General features: G+C 46.6%; 1 protein-coding gene across 1 annotated transcript in view; it reads left to right on the top strand.

Moving 5' to 3' along the window:
* Window positions 1-13,338, top strand: part of Lhpp (phospholysine phosphohistidine inorganic pyrophosphate phosphatase) — a 158,017-nt gene that overhangs the window by 21,482 nt on the left and 123,197 nt on the right. The window contains exons 3-5 of the mRNA XM_004625590.2: window positions 691-844; window positions 9,964-10,027; window positions 10,910-11,002. Coding sequence (XP_004625647.1) covers window positions 691-844; window positions 9,964-10,027; window positions 10,910-11,002 — 311 coding nt within the window. The remainder of the gene's footprint in view (window positions 1-690; window positions 845-9,963; window positions 10,028-10,909; window positions 11,003-13,338) is intronic.

Genomic DNA, 13,338 nt, shown 5'->3' with positions numbered 1-13,338 from the left:
CTCAGCCCACCAGGGGGCGGGGCTGGCTGGCATGTGGTGCTGGGGGATCGAACCGAGGTCCCTGTGCTTTGCTAAGCTTGTCCTAAGTAGGTGCTTTAGACCACTGAGCCACCTCACCAGCCCCTGCTTCCATTTTTTTAAATCCTGAAGCTCAGCATTTAATGTCAAGAGAGATGTTTCTTCTGGGAACTTAAAAAGTAAAGACAATGACTCTATTTTTGCAACTTTCCCTACATGAATTGAAAATGGAGGACAAAAGAGGAGGGCAAGAAAAAGGCTTCTCAAGGGGGCTGGCAGGCAGCTGCGAGGGTGAGAGTCCGCTCCTCCGCAGGGTGTGTGCGCCAATGGCTGTGGACGTCGTCTCAGTACTGAAGTAAGGAACTCCTGGGGCTAACGCTGGCGTTGGGGGTTCCTGGGTACGAGTCGAGTTTTCTTCTAACAAGCTCTGTAACGAGGGAGGCCAAGAGGTTCCTTACCTGTCTGATGGACCTCCCATTGTAACTGAGGATCGGAAAGGAGTGCTTAGTGCCTGTAAATTAATTTAATCTAATTAATTTAGTAAAAAGAAACAGAGACTTCATTCCTCTGAGAAAGGGGAGATATAAAAGACAGAAAGTGTCCCCAGTAGGAGCTGAAAGTAAACTAAGTCATCTCGGGGCTTGACTGCGTTCTTCCTTTCTCTGTCTCTAGAAATCCGCTCAGAATTTGATAAGATTGACACATCCAACCCAAACTGTGTCGTGATTGCAGATGCTTGTGATGCCTTTTCTTATAAAAACATGAATAAAGCCTTCCAGGTGCTCATGGAACTGGAAAATCCTGTGCTCATATCACTGGGAAAAGGGTAAGTCGGCTCCAAGGAAAGGCATTTCTGGGTGCTTTGGGTGATGCTTTGTGGTTCTCTGACCCAGAATCAAGCAAGGGTGGATGTAGCCAGGTGGTATGGAAGGAGAACAGGGCACCCTTCTCCATCTCCCTCCTCTCTTGTTCTTCTTCTTCATCTCATCCTTCTTTCAATGACTTTTTTTTTTAGGAAAGCAGAATACTCTGTCCTCAGAGTTAGTGATCAAGCTTCCGTGTGGACCTTTAGCTGGGAGAGGGTAGGAGGGCAGGGGGCAGATTGTGGAGATCTCAGCGGCCAGATGTGAGCCATCCCGAGTTTGGAGTACAGGAGAAGGTGGCCTGGCCAGGATATAGCACAAGGTGTTGAAGAATGGCCCCAGGGAACACCTCAGCAGTGACAGATAGGCTTGAGGCGTTGCTCTGGGCTGGGCTCTGGGTGTCTCTGATTACGGAACACTGTCTCTGTAATGTTCTGACTTTCTGACCAGCACTTTGTCTCTCGCACATGCCTTATGATCTGTGTCAGCTTTTGTGAATGACTTTGCACATGATGAACGGATATCTCTGTGGCATAGTTATCCATTACGTGACTATCCTGTAGTCGTTTAACTGATCCCTGTTGGAGGACATTAAGGTTACTTGTGGTTTTCTATTACAGTAAAGCGTGGTACAAAGCAGCTTTGTACATTTAGGCAGGACATCACGGTGAGAGGATGTGGTGGGAGAAACCTGTGCATCTCCTGGGTGCTGGGGAGCAGAGAGAAAGAGGAAGGAGTGGCGGCCCAGCTCCCCTTCCAGGGCACACCCCGGTGCCCTAACTTCTTTCACTAGGCCCTGCCTTCAAAAGTTTCACTGTCTCCACATCAGCTGGGGAGTAAACCTTGGGCATGTTAGCCTTTGGGGGAAGTACAAAATCTAAGCCATTAATGCCATTTGTTCTTAAAACAAAACAGCATTTGGGTGTTTTTTTGTTTTTGTTTTTTTTTTTTTTTTGCAGAACCGGGGATTGAACTCAGATCCTTGCGTTTGCCAGTCAAGCGCTTATCCTACTGAGCCATCTCCCCAGCCCCTTTTCTTTTCTTTCTTTCTTTCTTTTTTTTTGGAACTGGGGATTGAACTCAGGCCCTTATGCTTGCCAGGCAAGAGCTTATTCTACTGAGCCATCTCCCCGGCCCCTGGTTAATTTTCTTAACCTCTTTTCTTACCACCCAGATAGCACATGTTCTTTGAAGATAAGTTAGAAAATGCAAGTGAGTAAAAGGAGAAAATAGAAAGGTATGTTCATTGTTACTATACAAGGAAAACCATGTCAACATTTGGGTTTCTGTCCTTTCAAGCAAATCCTTACAGATGGAAGTAGTCACAGCAGTAATATCACACTAGAGCTGATTTAATAACTTGGTTTTAGTTGTGCACTAAACCTGGTTTTATGAATGACTTTGCACATGGTGAACAGATATCTCTGTGACATAGTTATCCATTATGTGACTATTCTGTTTTTCTTTTCTTTTTTTTCTTTTTGCAGTACTGGAGATTGAACTCAGGACCTTGCGCTTGCCAGGCAAGTGCTTATTCTACTGAGCCATCTCCCTGGCCCCCTGTTTTTCTATTATAATAAAACTGTGTGGGGGCTGGTGAGATGGCTCAGTGGTCTAGAGCACCTACTTAGAACAAGCTTAGCAAAAACAAAGGGACCGCGGTTCAATCCCCCAGCACCACATGCCAGCCCGCCCCGCCCCCTGGTGGGCTGAGCTGGCCACACACACACACACACACACACACACACACACACAAATAAATACAATTTAAAATAATAATAATAATAATACTGTTTGGTGCATCTTTGTACATTTAGGTGATGTCTTCAGAGCAGGTACAGAGTGTGCTTTTTTGAGGTTATGGTGTACATTACCCAGCTATTGTCCAGAAAGCTGTGCTGATTTATCCAGTCATCAGGAGAAACCACTAAAAGTCTAGACTCCTGGGCTCTGATGTTGCAAGGACACTTTGGAGTCCCTATCACGGCTTCTCACTATGGGAATTCTCAGGCCTTCTCGGAGGAAGTGTTTCCCTCCTTATTTCTGCTGGTGACTGGTCACTCCCAGCATCTGCCAGCTGTCCAGCTGTTTGAGTAGACAGGGAGGGACCTCTGATCTGGCCACTGGCTGTGCTGAATCAGTTGCTGTTCTCCATTTTATTTGATTCTGGCCACAGCCCTGGGAGCTGTAGGCAGGTGGGGAGTGGGAGGGATAAAGTACGAAGACTGGCTTCCCCAGGTGAGCTGGTACCAGCAGGAGCACCGCCTGGTCTGGCTAACCGCAGGGCCTCTGCTTGTTACCTCTAGGTTACGTTCTAGAGCAGATGCTTGATACGCCAAGATCTTAAATAATTTTGAATCTGTGAAAAATTGCGAGATTTTATGTAATATAGCCAGACTTCTGAATTCCTTTGAACAGTCAGAAGGTTCAACAGTATTAAGCCCCATTTTCTTGGATGCTCCCAGGAATGTATTAATTCCCATTAACCAGAGACCCCAACACTCCTTATTTTTCCTGTCTCAGTCTTCAACATCAGTTACTATTTATTGTCTGCTGTTTGTTGTTTTTTGTCACAGTGGAGCATTATTGCATTTCTTCACACTATGTATATCAAAAATAGGAAAATAAAAGCAATTTCAAGAAAGAAAGGGCTGGGGAGATGGCTCAGTAGAATAAGCGTTTGCTGGCAAGCGCAAGGGCCTGAGTTCAATCCCCAGTTCTGTTTTATGAACTATCTTTCTTTCTTTATTTATTTATTTTGCAGAACCAGGGATTGAACTCAGACCTTTGCGCTTGCCAGGGAAGCGCTTATTCTACTGAGCCATCTCCCCAGCCCTAAGTTAATTAATTAATTAATTTATTTTTTGTTGTTGTTTTGCCAGAACCAGGGATTGAACTCAGGTCCTTGCGCTTGCCGGGCAAGCACTTATTCTACTGAGCTATCTCTCCAGCCCTCAATCCCCAGTTCTGCCAAAAAAGAAAGTAAGGAAACAGAGTAGGATACATAGTCTTAGCAACTAAATAGTTTTAGGCATCATGTACATAAAAGAGGCTCAGTGTACTAATGAGGTTCTCTAGAGAAATGGGAACCTATAGGATGTGGACACATCACAGAGCAATTGATTCATTGTGGAGGTGTGCTATGTTAGTCAGTTTTGAGTTGCTAGGACACAATACCAGAGGGTAGCAATTTAAAAAGCGCAAAGGTTTATTTTAACTCATGATTTCAGTGGTTTAGTGCACAATTGTCTGGTTCCAGTCAGAACCATCATTGGAAAAGGGCACAGCAGAAGGGAGTTATTCCCCTGTGCAGTGGGAAGCTGAGAAACATGGAGTTAGAATAACGGGCAGGTATGGATTATGGAGAGGTTTTTTTTTTTTTTTTTTTTTTTTTTTTTTTTTGTTTGTTTGTTTTGCGGTACTGGGGATTGAACTCAGGACCCTGTGCTTGCCAGGCAAGCACTTATTCTACTGAGCTATCTCCCCAGCCCTAAGAACTTTTTCTTTAATTTTTTTTTTATGGTGGGCCTTTTAGAGCTTTCAATGGTAACCAACAGCCTACTGTAGCACGTGTGGTCACCACTGGCATGAACCCCCCAACAACGCACCCCAGGGACCCAATCCCTCCAGCTGTGCCCCACCTCCTAACAGCTCATTTGGCTGCACACTTGTCAATGTGTTAACCCATTTAACCCAGTGCCCTCACCCAGTCAGCTCTCTAGGCACCACCTCTGAACGTTGCTGCACTAGGGAGCCAGCCCTCAAACCATGAGCATTTGTGGGCAGTCCTTCATATCTAACCCATAACTGGCATAATCCAAAATCTGCTAAGTAGGGCTAGCAAGACAGAGCCTTGGGCAAGGACTGTACTTCCCTTTGGCCCCAGTGCTGTCTGTTGGCAGGGTTCCTTTTTGCCTACGGGAGACTAGCCTACCCCGTTAAATCCTCCAGCCGATTGGACTTACCCACCTGCACCATGGAGGGTGATCTGTTTTCTTCTGAGTTCACTGATTTAAGTATTGATCTCATCCAAAATAGATTTTTTTTTAAATTTTTATTTTTTTTAAATTTTTATTTATTTGTGTGTGTGTGTGTGTGTGTGTGTGTGTGGCCAGCTCAGCCCACCAGGGGGCGGGGCTGGCTGGCATGTGGTGCTGCGGAATTGAACCACGGTCCCTGTGCTTTGCTAAGCTCATTCTAAGTAGCTGCTTTAGACCACTGAGCCATCTCACCAGCCCCCAAAAAACATCTTCACAGCAATGTCTAGAATCATGTTTGATTACCTATCTTGTCAGCCAGGGCCCAGCTACATTGTAGTATAAAATTAAACATCATGGTCCCTTACAACCTGTGACCATCTCAGTCACTGGTATGAGACCAACTGCAGCGCCTCGCTTGCTTACCTCACTCTGTGCGCAGCCCATGGGTATTGAGTTTTTAATCCCTACCAGGAAATAAGAAGAATTGGTTTGTCATTTCTCTAGAGAAGCTTTATGTTGACTCATTTCTTTTTTTTTTTTTCTTTCTTTCTTTTTTTTTTTAGTACAGGGTCTACAGGGTCTCGCTACATAGATCAGATTCATAGTGATCCGCCTGTGTTCAGCCTCCCAGAGGGCTGTGATTACAGGCGTGCGCCACGATGCCCAGTCTCAATCACCATCTCAGTGTGCCCTAGAGGCAGGGCCGGCACAGCACGCCACGCCACGCCACGCCAGGAATCGAACCCTGGTCCTTGTGTCTGCCTAAGCAGGCACTTTAATTGCTGAGCTATTTAGCTGGCCTTTATGGTGACTCATTTATGTTAAAACTTTTTTCTTTAAAGTTGTTTCTTAAGTATTACAAGTTTTTATTTCAGGTTATGAGTAATAGATGAAATCGGTACATTACTGAAGAGAGGATAGGAATCAGTTGCTGTCAGCTGTAATACTGCAGCAGGAGGCCGGGTTAGTAAGAGATGAGCAGGGTCTCTGGCAGCTGAGTTTTGACTTGGGTCGTGGGAGGCACGTTTAAACTAGAAAAAGGAGCCTGGCAAGGGCAAGGTCCTGAGTTCAATCCCTGGTAACACCAAAAAAAAAAAAAAAGAAAGAAAAGAAAAGAAAAAGGACTCCACAGCATTCTGAGATCACAGCTTCTCCAGGCAGCCCAAGAGTTCCGAAGGAGCTGCTGTCAGGTACTGTCCCCGGCTAGAAGATCACCGTGCGGGTGTGTGTGCTGCCGAGGAGTCAGGAATGGCAGTGGCGCTGTGGCAGGATGTCGTCCTGGAAATGGAGTGATTTACATTTGGCATCTGTTTGCACTGGAGAGTGGGAATTGGCTTTGTAATTTCTTCTGTCATGCTGCTGTCAGAAAATTAAGCTGTTTATGCGACAGACTATGGAAGGTTAATGACTCTTCTGGGAAAGGTCAAGTGGTCATTTTGAAGGGAGGCTGTGCTGAATAATCGGAATCAGCGGGAGAATAAAGCATGAAATCAGATCTGACTGCTCCTCCCGCCTCGTCCTGTTCCTTCCAGGGTCCAGTTTCCCCTACAGCTGCAGCATGCAGGGCCTGTCCATGGCTGCTGCGCACTGTATTATGTCAAGGTGCAGGAGAAATACATCCAGTCTCTAGAATATGGGAAAAATTAAGGACTCACATTTATTATAGCTTTGAAAATGTTTTTGGCCCATAGTTGACTTCCACATGGCCTTTTATTTTCCTGAATGAATAAAAATGGGTTTTCTAAAAACCAACCCTGACTCAGTTAAAAAAAAAAAGAGAGAGAAATACGAAGGTTTTAATTTTGATTTTCCAGAGCTCATGTTCTTCTTGGATGCTAAAGGTTAGCATAAGAAAGATAGGGTTTTCTTCGTGTATTCTGAGCTGTACATTCAGTTTCTTCCAATCCAGGGTTAAATTTAAATGCAAGAAAGTCCAGGTATCTTTCTTTTTTTTTTATACTTTTAAAAAAAATTAATTAATTAATTAATTTTGTGCGTGTGTGGCCAGCTCAGCCCACCAGGGGGCGGCGCTGGCTGGCATGTGGTGCTGGGGATTGAACCGCGGTCCCTGTGCTTTGCTAAGCTTGTTCTAAGTAGGTGCTTTAGACCACTGAGCCATCTCACCAGCCCCTAGGTATCTTTCTTTTTTAATTTTTTTTTTTTTTAACATTTATTTATTGTGTGTGTGTGTGTGTGTGTGTGTGTGGCCAGCTCAGCCCACCAGGGGGCGCGGCTGGCTGGCATGTGGTGCTGGAGGATTGAACCGCGGTCCTTGTGCTTTGCCAAGCTTGTTCCAAGTAGGTGCTTTAGACCACTGAGCCATCTCTCCAGCCCTAGGTATCTTTCTTGTTAGGAGGAAGACACTGGGGAATCGGAGGCCATTAGGGTTGCTCCCTGGGCATCTCCTGAGGAGGGTTTTTATGAATGAGAAGGGTGTGCTTCCATCTGCCTAGCATCCCATCTCCTTCTGAGTTTGGGCCCAGAAGCACCCAAAGTGCTCAGCTCCAAAAAGCTGCAGTGGACACAGTGGATGGCTGTTTTAGGTAGTTCCCCATTGCTGCTGGGAGGTGTCTCCAGTGTTTCGTGTGCTCTTTCCTCATGAATGGCTCTACCCCTGGCTCGCTCCTATGTGTCGTTTCCCTAGGGAGGCCCTCCCTGTGCCCCTTGGTTCTTTCTTCTGGCTACCCATAGACCTCCTTCCATGAGGTCAAAGGAGCAAGGATGACAGGGGAACAGAGGTCAAGGCTTGGAGGGCCTGTTGCAGACCCTTCTTGCCTGGGGCAGCGTGGCACAGGGTGCTCTGCGTGATTCCAAGATGCACCCCGGGCCGGGATGCTCCTCTCCTACTTAGCTGGGTAGCCTCCCGCTGCTTCAGAGCTCAACTTTGTTTCTACTGTGGGACACCTCTCCATCTTCCTACCCCTTGGGTGTCTGCTGCCAGCTCAAGCAGGGTACAAAAGGGCATGATTCCCTTATTATTGCCTGTGTCCTTCCTTTTTCTCTGAGATCCACAGAGGACCTGTGGGATAGCTGTGCCTGTCACTGGCTTTGGGGGACTGAGTAGGGAAGACCAGCTGTGGTCCGACCAACCTCCTTCCCAGCCAACTGTTTCATCAGTCAGTGTCTCTTTAAAACTATTACACAAGACTCAGGAGGCTGAGGCAGGAGGATTGTTGCAAGTTCAAGACCAGCGTGGGCTACATAGTGAGCTCAAGGCCAGGCTAAATTGCATAGCAAAACCCTGTCTCAAAAAGACAAAAAATATAAATAAGTCAAATTATTATACAAGAAATCCAAAATATAGGTACAGAGCAAAGTGAAAGATATATGAAATAAGGAGCTAGATCTTTTGCAAATGGAAAAGGGTCCAAAAAAGGGACCTCCAAAAGACAAAGGGAAGGGGAAGCGAAGGAAAGGAAAAGGAGAGGTATGAAAAAATTAATATGTATTATGTACATAGACAAATTCCTCATGAGTAATGTAATCATTATGTACTGCAACATGTACTAATAAAAAAAAATAAAAATTAGCCAATTGTAGTAGTACACACGTTTCATCCCAGCACTCGGGAGCCTGAGGCAGGAAGGTCATCAAGAGTTCGAGCCCAGCCTGGGCTACATAGTGAGCTCAAGGCCAACCTCAACTACATAGCAAGACCCTGTCTCAAATAAACTGAAAAGATTTTTTTTGGCAGAACCAGGGATTGAACTCAGGCCCCTGTGCTTGCCAGGCAAGCACTTATTCTACTGAGCCATCTCCCCGGCTCTGAAAAATTATTATTATTATTTTTTTTTAATTTATGTGTGTGTGTGTGTGTGTGTGGCCAGCTCAGCCCACCAGGGGGTGGGGCTGGCTGGCATGTGGTGCTGGGGGATCGAACCGTGGTCCCTGTGCTTTGCTGAACTTGTTCCAAGTAGGTGCTTTAGACCACTGAGCCATCTCACCAGCCCCTATTATTATTATTTTTGTTTTGTTTTGTTTTGCGGTACCAGGGATTGAACTCAGGACCCACCTGTTCTACTGAGCTATCTCCCCAGGCCTGAAAAAATTATTTTTAACACCCCCCCCCAAATTCTAGACCTGACTAATGAAGTTGTCATAATAAAGTTGTCTACCTTTTTTTTTTTTTTTCAAACTTCACAGCAATACATGACATAGGTTTGTTGTTTTGTTCATTTTACACATTAGGAAACGGAGGCCCAGAAGCTTAAGCAGCCTAAAATCACTGTTGGGAAACAAGTAGAGGATTTGCATCCTGAAGTCAACTTGCTTCATGTGTCTCTCTTGCCAGACACATCTTTAATGTCCCTAAATATGAAGGGCAGGGAATAGGACAAGAGAAACTAATGTGGGTGGCAGGGCAACTAATCATTCTAAAATCAGCCCCTTTCCTTGAATGTTGAGTCTGTTTAGAGCAGCACAGGTCGAGCCACCTTCTCCCCTCCCTGTGGTCCAGCAGCGTTGCTTAGAGAGCCTGGGACTGGCCTGCCGTGTGACTGACAGGGCCCATGTCTGCCCCGAGGCTCAGGCCTGACTTGGGGCAGACTGGCTAGCCTCTGGGGCCCTGGCTCAGGCCCACTGCTGGGAAGCACACAGTGCTCACAGGAGCAATGCAATCATCTGAAGAGACGCTTCTGCGAGCTGAGCCCACCTCGGCCTCACACACGGGGCAAGACATGCTTGTCGTCTCCCAGAAGCATCTGGTGCCCACGAAACCTGGCACCTCGCTTGACCTCAGCTAACGTGCGATGCAGCAGGGTGCTGTGGAACTAATGGAGTTTTCTTCTTCGGGTAGCAATTAGGGGTTAATTATTAGCAGTAAGGGATTTACTCGGATCCATGGGCCTGATGTCCCTTCCCAGAACACAGGTCACTTATCTTTCTCTGTGTTAGCAGCTCGATCCATCTCTCCCCAGGGCTTCCTACTTAATCATTGTGTGGGGTCCCTTCGAGGCTGGCAGCAGGGGCCACTCTGAATGACCTGTGGATCCCCAGAGTCTCTGGCCCTGGGCTCCGCTGTGCTGACCTCCCTTGGTCACTCTCAGTGTGCCATCACCTGCACCCATGGCTCAGCTCACTTTGTCCCCTCTGCTCTCTCCTAGACGCTACTATAAGGAGACCTCAGGCTTGATGCTGGACGTTGGAGCCTATATGAAGGCCCTCGAGGTACTGGCCCTGGTTCTGTCCCAGCCCTCTTCAGAGCTGGATGTTTCAGATCTTTCTGGAAAAAGAGGGTGTGTCCTGTGTTCAGGGGGCCATGCTGGTTCCACAAAGCAGGCCCTCCTGTTTGGGCTTCTAGCCACTCATTCCTTCTCATCTGAGGTCTGGCCTCTTGCCTGCCTCCATATTGCTCTACTCTCCTCTGCCCCCCGAGTCTGTCCCCGTCCCCATCTGCTCTGCTGCCCTACCCTCCCGGCACACTCTGCCGATAGCCTCTTTGACCAGTGGCTTCCCCGTCTGTGCTGACCGCTCCAGCCTCCTTACTGACCTCCTTCCCAACCCTCTCCTCCAGTCACAAGGCCATCTGTGGTCAATCCTTTGCCTCCACTCTGACCTCTGTCTCCTCAGCTGACCCCTCTTGGGCCTGCTGTCCCAGGTCAGCTCAGGTCACCCCCAGCCTCATAGTGCAGCAGCTCCTGCCTGCCTGCCCTCAGCGGGGTGAGATGGGCAGATATGTGGGTGGGTGGGGCCCTGGACCTCTGCTAGGTGAGTCTGTGATGGAGCCGGAAGTGGGGCTTGGGGGTGAGGCAGACGGGTGAGTGCATTTGCAGCTGAGTAAGCCGTTAAGAACCCTGGTCTCCTGGTTCTCAGGCCTTGTGGCTGTCACCTGTGGGACACTTGGATAGGCCTTTGGGTGGGTGCCAGCAGTGCTGGTAAATGCCCCAAGCAGCCCAGGCAGCCCACTGCGGACTCATGATGTTCACACAGTGTCCCATCTGGTCAGGGCCTGATCCTTGGGGACACATTGAGACTCCTTTCCATGGTTGTACACCTACCTGCTCTTGATCCCTAACCCATGCTGTGTCCTTCTCTTTCTCTCTCTCTCAGTATGCCTGTGGTGTTGAAGCTGAGGTGGTGGGGAAACCTTCCCCAGAGTTTTTCCAGAGTGCCCTGCAAGTGATGGGCGTGGAGGCCCACCAGGTAGGAACAGGCAGAACTTCCTTTTTATTGTAACAAATTTACTTGGTGTTTTTTTGTTTTGTTTTGTTTTGTTGTGGTGGAACCAGGGATTGAACTCAGGTTCTTGCACTTGCCAGGGAAGCGCTTACTCCACTGAGCCATCTCCCCAGCCCCTATTGTAAAAAATTTCAGCATATACAGAAGTGGAGAGAATAAGACAGTGCTCATTGTCTGGCCATCAACTAGGTTCATTTTTGACCTGATTTATACCCCTTCCTTTAGCCCTTTTCTTTCTCTTAAAGAACTTATCTTTTTACTATCATATTTTAAAGCAAATCTCAGACTTATTACCGTTCTTATTGCAGTATGGCTTTTAAAACTGATGGCATTTTGCATTTAGCTACAAGGCATTAGAGCCCCTAGCGGTGGTCAGGTAACGCATGTGAAGATGCCTGGTACCCTTGCCCAGTAGGGGAATGCAAATGAGAACCCAGACAACAGCATTTCATGTCCTCACAGTGGCTATTTTAAGAAAAGAAATGGAAAGTAACAGGTATTGGTGATAATATAGAGAAACTGAAACCCTCATATCTTGGTGATAGGAGTGTCACAGCAAGTACCAGTGCCCCAAAAGAGTATTTGGTGGTTCTTTAGCATTAAGCAGAGAGTTTAGCATATAATACAGCAATTCTGTCCATCCCCCAGTATATATCCAGAAGAACTGAAACAGATGTTCTATCAAAAACTTGTATGTGAATGTTTGTTTTAATCTTTACCTGTGTTTATAATAACCAAAAGATGGAAACAGTGCAGGTGCTTGCCTGTCAGCCAGTGAATGCTTAAATGTGGTCTGTTCATACCATGAAATATTATTTAGCCATGAAAAGGAACAAAGCACTGGCACATAATGTAACATGGATGGAGCTTGAAAACATTGTGCTAAATGAAAGAAGGAAGCCAGTCTCAAGAGGACACATGGTGTGTGATTCCATTTATATGAGACGTCAAGAATGGGTAATTCTGTCTCAAGAGAAGGCAGATTAATAGCCACTAGGGTGTGGGGACACTCGAGAATGTGGAGCACTGCTTCATGGGTGTGGGGACACTTTCTGGGGTGATAAAAGCATTCTGGCACTGGATCATTGTGGGTTTTTTGTTTGGGTTTTTTTTGGATATCAGGTCTCACTTCACAGTTGAGACTTGTAATGATCCTCCTGTCTCAGCCTCCTGAGAACTGGGATTACAGGCATGCAGCACCAGTTTTGGTGGCCTGCATGATGTGGAGCCGGCACAGCATGTGGTACCAGGGATTGTACCAGGGATCGAACCCGGGTCCTTGCGCTCCCCAGGCAGGCACTTAGACTGCCGAGCTATCTCCCCAGCCCTGGAACTGGATGGAGATCTGTGATGGTTGTACGACACTCACCAGACTTAATGTCTGCAGATTGAACACTTTCAACTGTCACAGCGATGAATGTTATGTCATGTGCATTTTTAACTGTAAGAACTGCCTTTAAAAATCAAGACTAATTCCTTATGATCTAATGCCAATTCATATTTCAATTCCCTTGTTTCCAAAGTGTGTGTGTGTTTTCCTTTTTTGTATTGCTAGGATGGAGCACACACATGCTAGGCAAGCACTGTACCACTGAGCCATGCCCCTAATGCAGAAGTGTTCTTTTGCAGTTGACTTGTTGGGATCCAGTCCAGACAAGGACTGGCTCAGCGTGTGATTGTTACATTTCCGTGGCATCTTTTATAACACTCATAATAGGACTTTTGAAGTAGCTGCACAGATGGGGCAGCACAGGAACCTCCAGGTACGCATCCCTGAGCTTCAGTAATGGGAAACCGATAGCCATTTTAAAAATTGTTTGTGGGGTGGCCGGGGAGATGGCTCAGTGGAGTAAGCGCTTCCCTGGCAAGCGCAAGGGTCTGAGTTCAATCCCCGGTTCTGCCAAAACAAACAAACAAATAAATAAATATCATTTGTGAGTTAGTGATAGATAGCTCAGTGGTAAAGAGCTTGCCTAGCATTTACAAGGAGGGGGCTGTTGCATTTAACATTTATGTCCCCTGGTGACCTTTACTCTGAGACATTCAGTCTTCTTTGTCTTTGCTGGCTGTGATACTGCTGGTGCATGATGGCCAGTTATTCCACAGGACGCTCCTCCATTTGGTTTCGCTGATATTTCTCCATGCTTTAATTTAGATTATGCAGTTTTGACAGGGATCATGTGGAAATGATGCCATGTACCTCCTGTGTCATTTTCTTCCATCATTAGTAACGGTAACTTTGATCCCTGTGAAGTTACTATTTGTCCCATTTATTTATTTATTTATTTATTTATTTATTT

This window comes from Octodon degus, unplaced genomic scaffold (assembly GCF_000260255.1).
Source record: "Octodon degus isolate 3935 unplaced genomic scaffold, OctDeg1.0 scaffold00010, whole genome shotgun sequence".
Taxonomy (NCBI): Eukaryota; Metazoa; Chordata; class Mammalia; order Rodentia; family Octodontidae; genus Octodon; species Octodon degus.
Note: the sequence above shows the minus strand (reverse complement) of the source record. Positions and strands in the feature narration are given on the sequence as shown.